This window comes from Pituophis catenifer, unplaced genomic scaffold (assembly GCF_029215685.1).
Source record: "Pituophis catenifer annectens isolate HBS135680 unplaced genomic scaffold, rPitCat1.0.hap2 SCAF_2, whole genome shotgun sequence".
In the NCBI taxonomy this organism is placed as follows: Eukaryota; Metazoa; Chordata; class Lepidosauria; order Squamata; family Colubridae; genus Pituophis; species Pituophis catenifer.
Window position 1 is genome coordinate 134843824 of NW_027256882.1, and position 20516 is coordinate 134864339.

Sequence of the window (20516 nt, forward strand, 5' to 3'; positions counted from 1 at the left end):
CATCATAGATCTTTGAGCAAATCACTCTTGACTGAGTTGGGTTAGCTTGGGAGAAGAAAAAAGAGGACAAGGAAGTTCTTAGAGGCATTCTCTGTGGCTGAGTTCACACATTGATTTTAGAGGCAGTTTGTGGAACAAGTAATTGTGACCTGCTTTACACACTATACTAAGCCATAAATTCTGATTTACAAACTATAGTGGGTCAATTTACATGTGCTAAGCAAAATCCAAACAAGTCATATTGGACATTGGCTGTCAACCCAGAATGACCATTATATTAGAATGATTTTTTAAAGAATTTATTCTATTCATTCATTAATTCATTCAAATGTATAGTTTCATTTCCTTTCTAACAATGATATTATATCTGATTTGTGTACTATTAAAGTCTTCCCATCCTCTGATATATTTTTCATAATTCTCAAAGTTGTTCAAACTTGATCTAAATTTCAGCACTTAATAAAGTGTTCTAATCTCGAAAAGAGACAGGAAAAATGTATATATCGCAGAGTGACTAGCAACAAAATAGAACCAAACTTCATTTCTAAAGAACTATGTAGATGATTAATTTTTGCTGTCTCTGCCTAAATATTGTACAGAATTTGAATTGAATATCTTTAAGTCTTGTCAGAATTTGTGCTGCATTCAGGAACTTATAATGAAAAAAATAGTACGTCAAATAAATACCAACCATATCAATGAGTCATTTGCTGTAAAAAAGGAATGTTATGCAAAATCTCACTCAGCTTCTCATCTCAACTCGGGCTTTAGATATTATTTTCATCTTCATCTACTCTGAAATGAAAAAAAAAATGATTTAATACAGATGCAACAGCCATTTCAATCTGCCAGTCTTGCTATTTTAGCTGTTGAATAGTAAAAGGGGAATCCATGTTTGTCCATGAATAAACATGCTGCCCCTTTTTTTAAAAAAAAAAGAAGCAATTCTGCTCTTTTCCCACAACAAAAAGAAAAACACATTAAGGTTGTAAAGAAGAAAGAAAACAATTGTGCACTGTATAGGATTACAATGTTCAAGTTCATCAAGTTCCTAGAAACATTGTCAACAATTAAACAATACATTATGGAACAGATTCTTCTAGGTATATTGAATAGGGAGGATTCTGATACTATTTGACACAACTGAAGAAAGCAGATAATTGGAAAACTGGGGAATATCTGACGTGGGGAAGAAACTCACATTTGAAGTCAGCGGGATCTTTCTACCGGTATTTGAACTTTAGTTTAGCAGGTCTTTCTTTCTTCCCTTCCCTTCCCTTCCCTTCCCTTCCCTTCCCTTCCCTTCCCTTCCCTTCCCTTCCCTTCCCTTCCCTTCCCTTCCCTTCCCTTCCCTTCCCTCTTTTCCTGCCTTTATTACTTTAAAAGTAACTCAGGGTAGCAAACATACATGATCCTCTCTCCTCCTCCTATTTTCCCCACCACCACAACCCTGTGAGGTGGATTGGACTGAGGCAGAGTGATTGGCCCAAAGTCACCCATCAGATCCCAGTTCAATGCTCAGAAAAGATAGAAAGCTCCATCCTGAAACTCTAGGTAGTGCCTGCTGCTGAGTGTGGGCAATAGAGGATCATGTGGCTTAAGCCAGATTCAAATATTCCTAATAAGGCAAAGTTCCACAAATAAGATTTTAATCAATTTCCTGCTGTTGGGTAGTCTGGCAATGACAAATTCTAGTGGTCTTCAGCAACACAGCATTGTGCCTTTTCTGAGGATCAGTTGATGGAGTAGCTGGCATTAGGCTGTATATTGGTCACACATTCCACTTTGGCCGTCAATTAATGGCATGGTTTTGTATAAATAGTTTTTTTATATCCTCAGTTGGAAGACAGAGAGCTACATCTCAAGGAGGCTAGCAGGCAACATAATAGAGCAGGGCTGTCAAACTCAAGGCCTGCGGGCTGGATGCATCATGTGTTGGATGCATCATGTGCTGGCCATGCCTGGTTTAGTGAAGGGGAAAAAAGTTGTGATATGTCACATGACGACAGAACTCTATTCTGTAATAGAGGGAAAAGGAGACAGGAATGATTTGTGCAGTAGATGAATCTCATTACTGTGCTGAAAACAAAGATGGTGATTTTAGTTTTTAACTGTTGAAGACATAAAAGTACCAAATATATAGCCCTTGGATAAATATTCCCATTTGTGTTCCAACTTAATGCAACTGAAGTGTGTTCTGCGTGGACTAACTTGGTGTTACCATCAGTTAATTGCCTGAGAAAGAATAAAGCTACACTGGGTCAAAAATCTTGGCAGATTGACATAGTTTACTAAATCCTGGTTTAAAGTAGTTTGTTATATCAGGTACATAATGCTAAGTCATAAGTAATAGTTTCTGAAGTAGAAAGGCTGATTCAAACATCATGCTAAGCCAAAGCCAAACACTTTTCTTTAGCAGGATGCAAGAATTGGGCAGCCTTTTGTGAATTAGAATTTTGTGAATTAGAAGACTCAGCCTTCCATCCTTTCTAAGGTGGGTAAAATGAGGACCCGGTTTGTGGGGGCAATAAGCTGACTTTGTATAAAATATACAAAAGTATAAAGGCTATTGCTTAACGCATTATAAGCCGCCCTGAGTCTCCGGAGAAGGACGGCATATAAAAATTAATTAATTAATTAATTAATTAATTAATTAATTAATTAATCATTTACACGAATGCTAGCAATTAGCAATAATTCTTCAGAAAATAAGGTCAATGGTGATGTGTGACAATACTGTTTCTTTGGAATGAATGGGGACAATCTGTTTGTTCTTTTATCGCAACAGCATGGCGATGCCTTATCTGAAGTTAAGTGCAAAGCAGGTTGTGCCTACTAGTGCCAAAGTTTGTTTGCTTGCTGTTTGGCCTTGTTACAGGCAACTGAGTTTTAGAGCAACATTTGATGAACTTCAAGCTTGAGAAAGGACAGTGAGGTCACAGCAGCCAGCAAAGAAAGCTCTCAGGTTACATTAGCTTGACAAGCCAGCCACATTGCTCCCTCTCCTATCCCAGAACAGACAGGAGCTGGAAGGGACCTTGGAGGTCTTCTAGTCCAACCTCCTGCTCAGGCAGGAAACCTTATACCATTTCAGACAAATGGTTGTCCAATCTCTTCTTTAAAAACTACAGTATTGGAGCATTCACAACTTGTGGAGGCAAGTTGTTCCACAGTTTAATTGTTCTAACTCATTAAATTTCTTCTTCTAGGTTGCTTCTCTCCTTGACTGAGTTTCCATCCATTGCTTCTTGTCCTGCCCTCAGGTGCCTTGGAGAATAACTTGACTTCCTCTTCTTTGTGGCAATTCCTGAAATATTTGAACACTGCTATCATGTCTCCCCTAGTCCTTCTTTTCATTAAACTAGACATACCCAGTTCCTGCAGCCGTTCTTCATATGTTTTAGCCTCCAGTACCCACCCTAATCATCTTTGTTGCTCTTCTCTGCACTCTTTCTAGAGTCTCCACATCTTTTTTATATCATGGCGACCAAAACTGGATGCAGTATTCCAAGTATGGTCTTGCCAAGGCATTATAAAATGGTATTAACACTTCACTTGATCTAAATTCTATCCGTCTGTTAATGCAGCCTAGGACTATGTTGGCTTTTTTGGCAGCTGCAGTTCACTGCTGGCTCATATTTAAATGATTGTCCACTAGGACTCCAAGATCCCTCTCACAGTTACTACTATTGAGCCAGGTAACACCTATACCTATGCATTTGTTTTTTCTTGCCTAAATGTAGTATCTTACTTTTTTCACCATTGAATTTCATTTTGTTAGATGGTGTCCAATGTTCAAATCTGTCAAGATCCTTGTGTATCTTAAGCCTATCTTCTGGAGTGTTGGCTATTAACCAAATTTACACATACCACAAATATGTAGAAAGACACCAAGTACAATAATGCCACAGCACTTATCTTTTAATTTTTTGCTTTTTTATTTCATGTTTATAGATTTTAATAGGGATATTTCTTGTAACACTGGCCTAATGGGACAATAAAGTTTTTTGACTTTATGGAGAATACACAGATGTCTCTGTATCATGTGGGGATATCACACATACAACCTTTTGTCTGTGAACACTGATGACTTCTTTTTAAAATATATAGTTGCTCACATTTGGGATGCTCTGTAGGTTGCCTAAACCTGGCTTAGGTGCCACCTGGTGTTCAGAATGGTTGACTGTCCAAATACTGCTATGCAGGGTTGCTTGGATCAGCTTTTGTTGATTTCCACAGAAGACAAAGCATCTGAGAAAATTCTGGAGCAGAAGTAAAAGTTGTTCCCTCAATCCTTGTCCTTCTTGGCTGTTGCCAGATCATGGGAGACTGGCCAAGCTGCTTGGCTGGAGACTTAGTATTTCAACTGCGGCAGAATATACACTTGCTGTCTCATTGAAGGCCATATTACTTCTTCCACAAGAAGAATCTTTGTGAACTGTCTCCGTTTTTTCTTATTCTAAATTTCTGGGGATTTTGAATTGAAAAGCAGCACAGACATATTTGCAATAATAGCATTGCAAGCGCTTCTGAAAGAAGTGGGTTATCTAGAGTTCTCTTTGAGCCTTTTGATTCTCTTGGCATAAGTGACTCCGGTACTCAAGCCAGGAAAATAATTGATCAGAAGTCAATTGGCTTAAAAGGACTGGATGAAAAGGCCTAGAAACTAAAGCAATGAAGTGTCTGTTTCTATAACTCTCTTATGATTCTTGTATTCTGCGGTAGATAAATTTGTTATCTGTTACAATTATTCTGCAATAAAGCAACTTAAAGTAAGTAGCTATATCAAATCTGTGAAGGTTCTACAGACAGCTAGTTACTGAAAGTGAGACTGAATTCCTGGAGGGGCAACATTTATTGCTGTACTTGGTGTGAAGTGTTTTAGACGAAAAAAATTTCAGAAAAATACGGTTGTGGAAGATTATACGAAGATTTGGGCTGAGTTGCCAGCACTAGGCTGATTATTTAGCTCTTTATTCCATATCTAGGTGAAAGATCAATGTGTTTTTAATGAAAGGAATTACAGATTGTTCTCAATTTACAGCAGTTCACTTAGTTTCAAAGTTACAATGGCACTGAAAAAAGTGACTTATGACTGTTTTTTCACACTAACGACTGTTGCAGCATCCCCGTGGTGATTAAAATTTGGATACTTGGCAACTGGCATATATTTATGATGGTTGCAGTGTCCCAGGGTCATGTGATCACTTTTGCAACCTTCTGACAAGCAAAGTCAATAAGGAAGCCATATTCACTTACTAACTGTGTTACTAACTTAACAACTGCAATGATTCACTTAAGTCATAAAAGTCATAAAATGGGGCAAAACTCACTTAATGATTATCTCACTTAGCAACAGAAATTTTGGGCTCAATTGTGGTCGTAAATTGATGACTACCTGTAACTTCAGCTGAACCCTGATAAAATAGAATCCTGATAATAGAACTGGTGCTGTCAGTGGATGAACTTCAAACTTGATGAAAAAACAGATCAGCCAATCTCCTACTTACCAGATGTGTTGGATCAATTCTTATAGCTCTGGATGGGCATTATACAAGTTGTATCCAACCCTTCTGGAGTGCAGCAGAGCAGAGGAGGCTAAAAGAGTAAATAACCTGTCTAGTTCAATACTGAAATGAACAAAAATAGATTAACTCAATACCAACTTGGTATATGTCCACAAAGGGTTAAGGGGTGGGTGGATGGGTGGATTGTTTACCCAGAATAAATGATTGAGCAGAGAACTCTGAGCAAACTTTTACCCAATTCTCCTTCGTTATCAGCAGCCACTTCCTCCAGTCTCCAGCACAGATGAAGATTTGCAATTACAGATAGCGCTTACCCTGAGCAAACAAGAGCATGAGAAGGTACCCCAAGCCCAGGTGGTGAAAGGGCACTTTACCTTTCCTCTTCTTGAACTCACATCTCTTCAAATGGGGCAGCTTTCTGTTACCTTCACATCTTCTTCCTGGGACAAGGCTGTTCTGTCCCCGATGGTCTAGGAATTCTACATACTCCTAACTTGCCAAAAGCTTTGGAATCTCATTCATTTGCTGAAATTCTGAAATTGTTAAGGTGACCAAAGTCGTTGGCCTTTATAAATATGAATAAAATCTTGTATGAGAAATGTCAGAACCCCAGAACCCAAGAATGGGTGTTATGGGTTCTTTCTCCTAATGGCAAAAATATTAAATATTGGAATTGCTCAAATTTAAGATTTGATCATCAGATCAATTGGGCAAAGTGAATACGTACAAGCGTCTCTCTTTTCCTAATCAAATCCACTCCTGAGTTTATTTTGTCTGGCAGTAAGTCACGTTGCCAAACTCAGTGGAAACTATTGCCCCAAAAGTGTGCATAAGATTGCTACAATCATAGAATTTGTGACATTTTTAGGTGAGAGAATTCTCTAGACCTCTTTCTTCCTATCATCACTCTCTGCTGTGTCCATTTTCTTCTGCCTTCTGATGCTTTTCCAATTAATAACTTTAATTTTCATGGTTCTGAAGACTAACCTTATTGAGGAATATCTTAACTTAGATTCTATTTGAAAACTAAAAGAGTGATTGCTATGACAAATGCACGTGGTAATATCTGAATGATGATTGTTGCCTTCAGAAAATAATCATTCCACTTTCTGGCACTTGGCTCAGGCATGTGTTCATTCTGATTGCAGGAAGTAAGGGCATGGAAAGGAGAAAATTCACTACTACAAAAGGCACTGGAAGAAAGTAACCTGGGTGTTGAGGAAGTTGAAGAAGATGATAAGGGAAAGAAAACACAGGTATGAAAAACCAATCGCAGGCATGCTATAACGCCAGCTTCGAAGTATGCAAATGTATACTCCTTGTGTGTTATCTCTACATGGAATTGCAAACTGTGTAGCTTGGAACTGAAGATATTGATAGTGATTTTTGCTCAAATCCTCAATGGGCAAATGGTAGATGAGCAAATACTGACTTAGATGCTGCATCCTGCCATGCCACAAATTTTGCAGACTCTGAGCCCATAATTCTACAAAAGTTTATGAAACTTGTTTTATTTATGCCTGCCATTGTGGTTGTATAGAATAACTGGATTCAACCCCAAAGAACTTTAGAAAGGCAAACAATAAAGCCTTTGATTGGAAATTTTTGGAAGAGAGGATGTTTGCAGAAATAAGGATAGTTGCACTGTAGCATGAGAAAATACTCTTGTGCTTCATGCTTTTTGTTTGATTGGTATTTAGTGTTATTTTACTTCTTTTGTTTTCAATCCACGTATACTGTGCTGGCAGAATAAAATACCAAATATATGGCAGGTGAACGTTTTGCTGCTACCTCCAATATTGTTAAGCTGATTATCAGACAATTTTCTTCTCTACAGGTGTATCTATTCTAGATCCAGACCTATTGTTCATAGTCATTTATTCCTACAAAGTTCAGACTGGCAGTTTCCAGCCTCTGATAAGCCTAAACTGTTCTCATATTCCATAGCCTATTCAGCAAGTGATCCCCTGCAGAAGGTTATTTCCAGAAACACCCATTGTTCAGACATGTTAATGTCACCATCGTTTCTATTCCACAGGAATTTGAGAGCAGTGTGAACCCATCTCACTGCAACCAACCTCACAAGGCTGAGATCACTTCATGAGCCAATCAGTTCTTTCTTCCAGCTATGTATTAAGGAAATGCACAGAATGGCATTTGGTCCACGCTCATAAGTTTAATGCTCATGTTTTGTGCATTTGTCTAATGATTCCCTACCGTCCGGCTGTGAACACAGATGACACCACGAGAATATTTGGGTATGGAGCTGATTCTGGGGCAATCCATATCCAACAGAATATGGACTTTAAGAGCCAAGGAATGCCAGCAACATACCTAAACAGAGCAAGGGGATGTGTTTGATTTCTTTGGTACTTTGCAAAAATGGCTATATTCTGGCTGGCTGTTTAATTCTTCATATTTGTTTAAGCACTATAGGTACTACAGGACTACAAGCTCTAATACATGGTATTCCTTTGTATCTTTCAAGTCTTCTGTGTTGGAGCTGGCAGACATTTTTGGATCAGCACCAGTCACCTCTACCCATACTTCTGCTGACCCATGGGATATTCCAGGTGGGGGCACTGTTCGATCTGTTGACACAGACTTCTCTCCTCCAGCTCTATCCTTGTCCAGTTCTTGGGACCACAATAGTAAGAAGTTTTGAACCTGTTCTCTTCTTTCTCTTTTCTGTTTTTCCATTCCATTCTTGCTGTTGGGCAACTGGGGTCAATGCTAAACCATTGTCTGTTATTGTGTGACCCTGCCTTAAGTTGTGTGTGGTATCTTCTAGGTAATAAAAATACTTCAATTCATTTTTTATATACATTTTGTAATTTTATATACATTTATAAATACATTAAGAGTTTTATAAATCTTTATTTAAAAATGAGTTATTATTAAAGTTCTTTTAAGCACCTTAGTAAAAGAGTCTTGAGTAGCAACTATGATCTTAAAAGAAACATAAACCTTTCTGTCTCTATTTACAGTTTAAATGAATTTCCCCCTAAGATTATTTCTGTTGGACCGATATATAGCATCTAGACCCATGTTGGCGAACCTATGGCATACGTGCCAGAGGTGGCACGCAGAGCCCTCTCTGTAAGCATGTGTGTTGTCGCCAGCTGCCCTTCTGGTTTCTGGAGTGCCAGAAAATGACCTAAAAAATATCCAAAAAACAGGCCGTTTTCTAGGCCCTTTTTGAGCCATTTTCAGGGCTGTTTTCAGGCCAAATTTCAGGCCCTTTTTGGCCTGAAAAACAGCCCAAAAATGGCCAAAAACCAGACATATGCGCGCCAGCCAGCTGGTCTTCAGGTTTCCGGTGCTTTGGCACGTGCGAAGACCAGCTGGCTGGCGCACATGTGTGTGCCGGAAACCCGAAGAGCAGCTGGCCGGCACGCGCATGCGCACCAGCCAATTGGTCTTCGGGTTTCTGGTGCTCCGGCACATGCACATGCACGCTCGTACACATGTGTTCCGGTTTGGGCACTCGGTGCCGAAAAGGTTCGCCATCACTGATCTAGACATTCCTCCTTTCCTCCTTTAGCATACATTCTTATACATATATATGCAGATTTGATCAGTTACAGCTCATAGAATGAGCCAGCTAAGATTTCTTTCCTCAAATGGCATCTCTCAGGTTGAGTTTACTCATTTATTCAATCAATCCATCCTGACTTCATCAAGTTATCTGCTTCTTAGTCGATTCATTCCCTATTTCTCGGGCAAATCAGATTCCACGTTGATAGACTCTTTTCTATCTGCTTGTTCCCTTCAGATAACAAATCTCCTGTAGAATCAGCAGGAACATCCTGGGGTCCTGCTGCAGACCCTTGGGTGCCATTACCTTCGGAGGATCCTCTGACTCAGTCTTCTGCCAGTCAAGCTTCTTCCAGCCCCTGGAATCTTCCCCCTGTCTCTTCTGCCTCTGATCCATGGGGGATAAAATCATTGCCTTCAGGTGTCTCATCGACAGACCCCTGGGGAAAACAATCACCACCTGCTCCACTCTCTGCAAATGTCACTTCTGTTGCTGATCCTTGGGGAGGTTCTACTGATAATTCCTCTGCCCCTGGTAAGAGAGCCAATAGGGTGGGTTGGTTGAGGTGATGGACAAGAAATGGGGAGACACAAGTTCTAGTTCACCCTCAGCCATGTGCCAGACTAACTAGGTAGATCAAGCTAAGAAACCAATGCCATATAGCTCAGGACTACTTATCTTGTATTGGCAATAGTAAACATTACAAGTCTTAAGGTGCTTGTGGTAGCAGCTCTTCCTCCTTTCCTTCCTCTTGATGCTTTTTTCAGTGGGCAATTTTGAGCAGTCTTTCTCATCATAGTCTACCTCATAGGGATGTTGTTGTGGGGAAAAATAGGATGCCACCTTGAGCTCCTGTATAAAGATATAAATCAAATGCATTATTAAAAAAAAAAAATCACCTGCTGTTTTTTGAGACTGCTCAATGTGACGAATTAATAGTATCTTTCCCCTAACTTCATAACTGCTGGCCATAATTTATCTCCTGCTTTATGTGAGTCGTGTAAGGTGTTTGATTTGATTTGCAAGAGGAACATGTGATTGTCCCAGCTGAGTTCCTAAGTGGCAAGTTGTGTGACCTTCCTTGCTGTGAATAAAATGAAAGACACCTAGATACCTTTTTAGCTGTCTTCAGAAACAGAGATGAAACTGCCGAGTGTCATATGGGATTAAGCAAGCTTCTTTCTCTGGTTCCTTTTTACTGTAAGGAGGTCTAGGTTTTGAAGTAAATATAAAACAAGAGATTCCATCCACAATCTCACTCTCACTTCTTCAGTTAAGACTCCCAAATTCAACAAACTGGTAGTGGAGGAAGAGAAGAAATATATATCTCCCCCCCCACAAGGCTTCTAAGTGGAGTACTGGACAATAAATCTGTCCCTGTCCTTAGCTTCCTTTGCATAGTGTGTGAAGGATAAGCATAAATAACAGCACTACTACTTCCCCGGAGCTTCCATTCCTTCTCAATGGTATTGAGAAGGGTTGAGATTGAACAAAGCATAGAGAGCCAGTTTGGTTTAGTGGTTAAGGCACAAGGCTAGAAATCAAGACACTGTGAATTCTAGTCCCACCTTAAGCATGAAAGCCAGTTGGGTGACTTCGGGTCAGTCTTTCAGCCCACATCATCAGGCTTGGGCGACAAAACAATTGGTTAATTCCTGTCACAACCAAGAGATTGACACTTAGTTGATCTGAAAAAGAGGACTGGAAAATATTAGGAAGAAGAGAGAGAGAGAGAGAGAGAGAGAGAGAGAGAGAGAGAGAGAAGGACTTTTAACTGAATAGATTTTTTCCCCTGTCTTTACCTTTCTGTAGACAATAGTACATTTGACTTATTTGCAAAATTACCTGAATCTGTGGACCAACCAGAACATGAAAGTTCTCAGGCTCCATCATCTGTGAAAGCCAGCAATTCTGGAGGTAAGCAAAGCTCTAATGTAGCCATCCCTGACCTATGTCCTTCCTTGGAAACAATGCCTATTAATCCCAGGCAACATGGCCATTGGATCAATCTGATAGGAGCTATAAGATGCAACATCTGGAAAAGAGAAGTCTGATCATATGTATTCATGGAGAAATGTGATGAGAAAAATAACCGTGGATGATGATTCTTCCTGCACATATTGATCTCAAAATTTTTGACAGACCTTGCCGACAATAAAAAGCTAAACCAACTATTACATGGATAATTATCCTAGCAGAAATATGGAAGAGTTTTATGTACATTTTCTTTTTTTTAATGTTTTTTTTTCTTTTAACCTTCCGAGTTCAGTTGGAATTTTATGGGGTCTTTCATTTAAACAGGTCCAATCCTTCTTTGAGATCAGAGAAGTGGGATGGTGTCACAACCAGAAGTAGTTCTATCCTAGTTTTTATTTCACAAGATATCCCCATACTCAGAGAAGTATGCAGGAATCAGTCTTCAGTCACACTTCTCCCTCTAAAACAGGGGTGTCAAACTAGATTTCTTTGAGGGCCAGATCAGCATTGTATTTTTCCTCTGCGGGCTGGCCGGGGAGGTGGGACGGATGCCTGCTGCAGCATCCTCCAGGCCAAAAATGGGATGCATGGGGGCCACACACACCTCTCCATGCCCCATTTTGGCTGCCAGAGGCACCACGAGCTAGTCGTTTGCTATTTCCAAGATGGCCCCACAGACCAGATTTAAGCACTCTTAAATCTTGAGTTTTAAGCCTTGAGTTTTTGACCCTTGAGTTTGACACCCCTACCCTAGAACTAGTTTAGCTCTTATCTTCCTTTTTGTGCTCCCCTGATTCCCTTCATGCTGCAAAAGCTCCCAGTGATGTATCTGAATGAATGGAATCTCACTTCTGTTTGGGGAAAGGAGCCAAATTGCTATTCCTTGTATAAAGGGAAGTGAAATGACTTCAGAACAGTTCTGACAGGACGAGTGCTATATGGATCTTTTCATCAATGCAAGTGCCCCACATTTTGAGATAATAGTCAGGCAAATTCCTCTCTCCATTTCCTATCAAGCAACCATGTTTTAGGCTGTTAGTAATAACAGATTATTTAATTAATTATTGTAAGAAATTGGTGGACAGGCTCCAGTATTTATAAAAATCTGGGTAGTAGATCAATCTTTCCATGTTGCTTGCTATATTAGGCAGTTTGACAAATGCTTTAAAGCAAAATGACCTAAGGACCTTCCCAAATGAAAATAAGTGGCCCGAGTCCAATAGTAAGTATAATCCATACGAAAAAATGTAATTACCATCTATGGGCTGGCATTAAAAGGTAGTTTGGGCCAGATGGCATTCCACTCAGCTCCTTCTTTTTCTTTTTCTAAACTACATTCTCAAATTATTTTGATAAAGTTTGGAGCATCTGTTTTATAATGTAATGGAACTGCTTTTAATTTTTTAAGACTTTAACCACATACGTTGCCTGAACTTAATATAAATTCTGCAAAAGAGAAATGGAATGGCTGTTTAAATAAAAGTTCTGACTGGAGGTATTTCAATATGAGAACAGAAAAAATATTTTCCAGTTTCCATTTTATAACATAACTCAAACAGATATAGAATAAGCATTAATGATCATGTCTCCAAGTGTGCATGGGTTGTGTTCTTATTCTTTTTGCTGATCATGCTCATTTTGTATTTAAAAATTATATATTTTAAGAAAGGTAGCAAAAGGGACTTTGCCCAGGTGCTTATACTTTTTCTGTCCAAGCCAAAGAATTTACTTTGATTTTGGACAGAGAGTGATACAGGATAACATTTTTGCAGAATTAGTTAAGGATAGAATTAATTTATGTATGCCAAGTATATAAATACCCCAGTAGCAATGTTTCCGTTAAATCCTGAAATATTGGATGGATTTCTGATGATTCCAAAGCCAGCTTTAGTTGAACCCACTGGACACAGAAGGGTAGTAATTGTGAGTATTAATTGATGTAGCTTAACAATCATAAAACTGTACTATTTCAAGTTTATTATTCTCAGCCCTCTTCACTTTTATAGTTACACAATATTGCTTGCTGAAGCCTAGATTTCTTCCTCAAATGGATAGTGGTGATGAATTGTTTTGCCAATACTGGGAGTCTGGGACCAATGTGATACAAGTCAAATGGGAAATTTCTGAAACAAAATAATTCTGATAATGTCACTTTGGCAGCTGCAATTTTGCCAAGCCAGAGTAATGTTGGTGGTTTTTTTTTTAAGGATCTGCTTAGTGTTTATCAACAGTGGCTCAGAATTTATTTTCCTTAGCTGGCCTATATCTTTGTAAGAACAATTTTCAAGAATCTCTCCCATAGGTCAGAAGTCCTCAAGCATGCTTGCACAATTATTGTTAGTGATGATTATTATAATTGTTGGACTTTCCATATTAAATTCTGCTTCTGCCACTTGGTTGAATTGTTTTATTAACTGGGAATATCCAGCATGGTAATTGAAGAAAATTGCTATGGCATCAGTAAACATATTAAGCAAAAACCTTTTGGTTTTTAACCCTTAGTATTTGAACATCACTATAATAATTAGTATTATCTGCTAATAGTTCAATTATAAATAAGAATGAAAAGACATCCCAGTTTTATTCCTGCAATATTAATTAATATTACTTATTAAGAACTGTCTTAGGAGACAAATATAGTTGTTTAGTTACAAAAATTATAATCAGAACTATGGCACATAAAAGTTTGTACGGAAACTTCCATTTCATTATATCAAATATATTAGAAATGTTTATGTGAAACATTGTAACTGAGATATTTATGTACTTGGCATAATAGATTTAAAGGTCTTCCAATAAAGTCAACTAATTTTTTCTGAACCACAATTCCAGTTTGATCAGGGGATATATATAAGTGGAAAAAAAAACTATTTTAATTTAAACTTATTTGCTAAAAAAGAATGTCTAGAATTAGTAAAAATTTTGATTTATTGACATTAACAGTCTTGTGATAAAACAATAGCTCATTCTTGCTAGAACAGAATTATGTAAAAGGTTAAAGAACCTTATGTAAAATGTAAATGAAAAGGTAACTAGGAAGAAGGAGAAGATAAGAGAGGAGAAATGTAGCAGACGAATCATAGGAAAAAGGGACATTTCCAATATATTGAAAAGAGATGACAAAATAAGAGGAGACACTGTTGTGAAACAGTAAAATATCATTTTGTAAATAAACATTGTTCTATTGATGTACTGACAAACAGAAACAACATATCTAATTTTTATTGTTTGTAAATTGTTTGTTTTCTGAATGAATGATAGAAAACAAAATAGCTACACATCTAATATATTATCAGAGGAAAAAAACACTAAGAGAGGAGATAACCACAGTGTAAGAACTACAAGTTCACCATTTTGGGATGGTGGCAATGCAATTTTACATTGTAAAAAAAATTATTTTGATTTCTTTGCCAGCTGCCGAAAACAAGCACGATTCTTTCCCAAGCATGAGTCTTAAAAGAAGTTTCTTTAGCAAGATTTATTGAGATGAAAGGTAGAGGTTACAGTAATTCCAGAAACCAATCTATTTTCAATTTAGAACACGTATTTCCCCATGTGCGCTGTGGCATATGTTGATAACAGTGAAGAGAACTGACACTTAAAACATTGTGCCCCTTCTAATCCAATAAACTCAATTTTGCCATGGCTCTATATGAAACCTGCCACTTTTTTAAAAAAAAAATAGCTAGGCTTTTTAGCTTTGTTTGGGGTTTTGTTTGTTTGTTTTGGTAAACCATATACACTTCAGAAATGGATATATATATACACACACAGAGAGAGCATATCCTGAATATAAATCCAGAATCCATAAATATTCAGAATGTATATATTCTAAAACCATCCTTTTCAGAAATGGGGAATTATATAAAATAATGAAGAAACAAAAAGAAGTGAGGAGCAAGCAATGGGACTATGTGATCAATAAAGTAAAATCTCTTCTTTCTCTCTCTTTCTCACTGGTAGATGTGGGTCTGTTTGGTGACCTTATTCCAAGCACCGCCGAGAATGGAATTCAAAATAAAGATATTTTTGATATTGCAAGTTTAGGAGATTCTTTACCTGATTCAAAGGAGAAGGACAACAAAACACCAGAGACCTTTCTTGGCCCCAACGCCTCTTCCTTGGTTAACTTGGATTCCTTGGTTACAGCCCCCCAGAGCATGAAGTCACGTAATCCATTTCTGGCAGGTAGGTTGCATAGGCAGGACCAACAACATGGGATCTTGTACAGGAGTCTAAAAGAACTCTATGGACTCTTGTTAGCAGAACAATTTTGTACGACTCAATCCTGTACCTAGGTCCTGCCACACCTTTCTTCCTTCCACACCTTTTCATTGGGCCCATTTCTTCATAGGTTTCAATACTTGCCCAAAAATTCAGAATACCCATATTTGCCTTTGGATGAAATAATGGTTTGGTTGAGCCTGTTGGTATTTCAGTTCTTAAAACCAAATATCCTTGGAACCTGTGGGGAAATGTTGCCCTTTGGAAATAGTGATGAGATGCTTTTTCACATATTTCTTATTTGACAATAAAGAAAATAGTGGGCTTTCTTTGGAACCTGTCAATTTCTTTTGCAGAATCTCTTGATGGTGGGGACAGGGATTAACTCCCTCAAATTCTCAGTGATTCTTAATGGAAATCAAGATGAGTCATGTTTTTCTTTTCTTTTTTTTCTAGGACTTAGTGCCCCTTCACCTACCAATCCGTTTAACGTTGATCAGCCCAAACCAACTCTCAATCAGATGCGGACCAACTCCCCAGTGCCTAGTGTTCCTATGGGGATGCCAATGAACTCTATGACCTACAGTGCTTCTCTCCCTCTTCCACTCAGTAGCATCCCCTCAACGATGACTCTCCCAGCCTCTGTGAGTGCCTTCCCTCAGGCTGGAGCAGGGCCTTTCCCAGAGCTACCTAGCAACTTGCCTCAACCTCTCCTACCACTCTCTGGCTCGATCCCACCACCATTAGCTTCACAAAGCGGTATGAACCCTTTTCTCTGAGAAGACTTGATTGGTAACATATGATGTACCCCTTACTTCTTTACCAACCATTATGGAGGATCTCCCATGCAAAGCACATTTGTTTTGAAGCAAGCATCTCCCTGGAAGTTCTGATCAAAGAGACTCTGCATGAATCTCCTTGCTCAATGAGATATTGTACAAAAAAACAACAACTGTCCCATCAGGTTGAACAAAGCTATAGTCTGCTGCTGATGGCAGTTGGGACCTCAGCTGACATCGTTTTGATGGATTAAAAAAGAGGTTGGAGGGCAGTTCTGCAGAAGGGCATTTCTTTTTCTAAGGATCTTTGCTCTCCTGCCTTTATGTTGGCACAAATAGTGACTAAATTGAACAAACAAAACAAAAACTCAAGATTACTTCTTCAATGTGAAGGAAAGAAATTATTTTATAGTTTGCATGGAAATACACAAATAATTGCCAAGGCTTACAGCTCTACTTCCTGCATGGCAGGGGCACAGTCTCATTCCTGGGAATCTTGACAGCTCAGCAAATTTTGCAATGCCATATGCAAGGGGAGAAGATCTGATTTTTTATTTTTTGCTACAGTCACTTTTACTGGGTTGCCTAAAGGTAACCTCTTCTGTTTCCTGCTATTTCCACTCAGTCACACTTTCATCAATGGTCTTTTAGTTTGCTTGTGAGCTTTGGATACTCTGAGATTTAGCGAGGGACCAGTATGAAGGTAGGAGCTACATAGAAGGAAATAATAATATTTTTTTTTAAAAAAGGGCAATCAAACTCAATGCCTGCACTGTGTGGATACAGCGGCAAGAATGCTGATCCATGAAAGGGATGGAGAATAGAGTTATAAACTCCAATTCTCTAGAAATATCTGACCAAACTCTGACTTCTAAATCAAATGTCTCAAAAAAAAAAAAAAAAAAAAACAGGTCCCAATCCCAGGCATTCCAAATTCTGAAGATGCTGCCACACTTTACGTTAAGAGCTTCTTCCTGTTCCTATTTGCTACTCTACTACTGTTGTATTAAATATGATATCACTGCTGTTCTGCTTCTGATAGCTTTGATCCAAAGACTTTTCTTTGTCAACTTCTCCATATTTATAGAGCAACACGATGGATGTTCTGATTTTCGCTTTGGATGGTCCCTTAGTTACATATCTGATCACGCAGACTTTTGTTTTCTTAGTGCCTGCCTCTCAGTCTCAAATCCAGTCTGCAAGACGGTGGAGCTCAGCAACATCAAACCCAGTCCAGAACACTTGAATGAACTTTGTGAAGTGCATGAGAAAGCTTGGACTATCTTGCATGGTGGCAAAGGGCTTTGTTAAATGTGTTTGGGAACTCTATCCATGAGAACCTTAATATTGGGCTTGATGGCCTAGATGCCTTTCATTCAAGCTTAGAGTTGCTTTGAAAACGTTGATATTTGTAAGCTTCTTTCAGTGAACCTCTCCCCCGCCCAGGGTCCTCCTAGGGTTATTATTGAATGAATGTGGTATAAACCAGAATGCTAGAATACTGGTGGTACAGCATAAGCATCCCAGATACCAGCTGTGTCTTAATTGACAATTTCACTCAGCATGCCAATACAAGTTACATCTGCAGGGTATGATGACTGTGGAGCACTGATTCAGCTGCAATGGGAGAGAAATCAGGGCCACCCACGGAGAGCAATGCAGGACAATCACTGGGGCTTTTTAGCCTGTATGTAAACACAATGCAATCATACCAATACAGATTTTCAACCTATATAAAATAATGGGGGTGATGAGAGAGTAAGAGGCCAATAAAATGCTCAAATGTACTTGGTAATTTAGAATGTTTTATATGCTCCTTTTAAGTGTTTAGTTATAAGCAAGGGGAGGGAGCGCGAATGAGACTGCAAGAGTAAGCACGAATGTACACAAAACATCAATCCCCCTCCCCCATTTTACTTCTTTTATTACTACATATTGCTCTGATTGGAACAGACTTTTGTGCTATCTTTGATCATTGTGTATTCTGAATTAAAGTTAAGAATTTTTGTTTCCATGCTCAAGGAGTAGAGGTTTTTCATCCTGTTTGGCCAATCCTAAATGATAATTGAGAGGACAGAAATTTTGGGGCTAGTGGGAGATGAAAAACATTCAGTATAAACGCCACCAATGCAGTAACATTTTAAGATAGCCACAGGAATGTCAAAATGACATGTGTTAAGTGAATCTGGCTTCCCCATTGATTTCGCTTGTCAGAAAGTAGCAAAAGGTGTTGACATGATCTGGGGACACTGCAACCATCATAAATATGAAACAGTTGCCAAGCATCCAAATTTTGGTCACGTGACCATGAGGATGCTGCAATGGTCGTAAGTGTGAAAAATGGCCATAAGTCACTTTTTTCAGTGATGTTGTAACTTCAAACTGTCACTAAATGAACAGTTGTAGGTTGAGGACTACCTGTACTGTGTTTGATTCTGTCGTGCTACATATTCAAGTAATTCCATGGGAATTAGCCCATGGCCATGTGTGAAGATGGCCTTCATTTACTTGGAGGTTATTGCTGAAATATTTTTAGTCATCACCATTTAAAGAACTACCACTTTTAACATAGGCTTGCAGTATTCCAGACTACAGAGATAATTCTGGTTTATCCTGTTAGAACAATAGCAATTAACATTTTTACTATAAAGAGAAATTTCTCCCTACATTAACTATTGTTTCTAGTAGCCTCAACCTTGAATGGCGAATTGCAAAGAATATTTGGCAGTATCAGACAGGCCACAGGTTCTCTTCTCTATGTTAGATATGAACATTATTAGGCTATTTAAGGATAGCTAAAATTGCTGGATGTCTTGCCAAATTGCTAGCCATAACATATGCAAGATTAATCAATCATTAAGAATATAAATTATTTATGAACATATATATTTAAGACTTTAATAATTATGTCATAGCTAATCTCACCTCAGATGGTATTGTAAATAACTGCTTTTACCAAGAAAAAAAATCACCTATCCTGCAAGTCTAATAACATGTATGTTATTAAGCTTGCCAGTGCTATAGAAATAATTTGTTTTTCCAGTTCCCTATCTAATTGAGAACAAATTTATTGCTTGATAATGAATTTTGATAGAATAGACATTTTTGTTGATAATCAATCATGACTATTATATCCAGGTAGCTGTTTGTGGGAGAATTTGTTTCTTCTACTCATATGCCCTTTATTTTCAAAGTAACCTTTTAATTTGGTATAGTTCCTGGTCCACTTCAGATGTTGAGCATCCCATTTCCTTTTTAAGTCATTCATCTGTGTGAGAGTACAAATGACCGAATACTGACATGGCCTATTTGCCTATTTATTTTTGCATTCTCACATTATATTAGAAAGATATTTTCCACAACACCTTGCAAAGGCATCTATCCACTTTGTAAACTAGGGTCTGGATTCCACTTAGATTTACATTTGATGATATGAATTTGATAAGCCCAAATGAACAAACGAATATATAATTTATATTTTACAGTTGAGTAAAATATAGTCACTGCATAAAACATGAGTAAGGTGTAGGTGTGTGTGTGTGTGAAAGAGTGTATTCGGTTCAGTGAACTAGTTCATTCTTTATAATGCTTTGTGACAATATTTCTCAGATTGGCTCTTTGTTAAAGTTTTTATCACAAATGTTATTCAATGAGTGCTATTTTTCAGTGAAATTTCAATTTCAGTCAATAGTGGTTTGCAAAGAGCCAAATAAAATCTCTCTCCCTCTCTGCTGGATTGGTAGTTCTTAATATCTTATAATTAACTTGTCTTTTGCCCAATTGTCAAACATATTCTAAATTCTTTATTCCATTTATTTATTAGGAAACTTAAATTCAATCTTTAAGAAGTTGGCTTTACTGTTGTCTCCTTTCACACCGAGTATGACAATAAACATCTCCTCCCCAGAAAAGCAATCCCATATTCAGCAACTAGCAAACAGGGGAAGCTTCAGACTTGACATAACACAAGTCACTTTAATGCAGAGATAAATAGTATATAAACAAAAGACCTGTCTGCTGCAGAATTCAGCAATCAAACTCTGTCTGTCAGTCCAAGGTTTAAACTACAGGCCTTTTCTTGATTTTCTTTTCAAGTCAATGGATTTTGGGCCATTCTTTTTCTAGACTACCACCTTGGAGATACCTGTTTCATATTTATATAACCCATGAGGTCTGAAAATCATTGGTTCTCAATTGGCAAGACATGGAAACAGCTTGCGATTGAGTTTTAATAATGTGGGTTTTTTTTTTCAACTTCCTAGTCAAGCCCACAGTCCTATTATTTCCTAAAAGACTCCCATCCAAGTACTAACTAGATCTGATGCTACTTAATTCCAGAGCCCAAAGTTACTTTGATGCTGCAACCTAGCTGTACAGCTAGATTTCCAAGCACATTGGTTTTTCTATAATGATAATAGGTAAAACTTAAGTTATATGTATTCTGTGTCCATTCTCTGAAACTTAACAAAT

At 38.1% G+C, this 20516-nt stretch overlaps 1 protein-coding gene across 1 annotated transcript in view; it reads left to right on the forward strand.

The window, feature by feature from the left end:
* The window catches only part of EPN3 (epsin 3), a 29695-nt gene extending 13230 nt beyond the window's left edge, over positions 1 to 16465 (forward strand). The window contains exons 3-9 of the mRNA XM_070934657.1: positions 5784 to 5867; positions 6677 to 6784; positions 8017 to 8179; positions 9304 to 9600; positions 10879 to 10983; positions 15007 to 15231; positions 15724 to 16465. Of these exons, the coding sequence (XP_070790758.1) occupies positions 5784 to 5867; positions 6677 to 6784; positions 8017 to 8179; positions 9304 to 9600; positions 10879 to 10983; positions 15007 to 15231; positions 15724 to 16046 (1305 nt within the window). The 3' untranslated portion in view covers positions 16047 to 16465. The remainder of the gene's footprint in view (positions 1 to 5783; positions 5868 to 6676; positions 6785 to 8016; positions 8180 to 9303; positions 9601 to 10878; positions 10984 to 15006; positions 15232 to 15723) is intronic.
* Positions 16466 to 20516: the final 4051 nt, after the last annotated feature.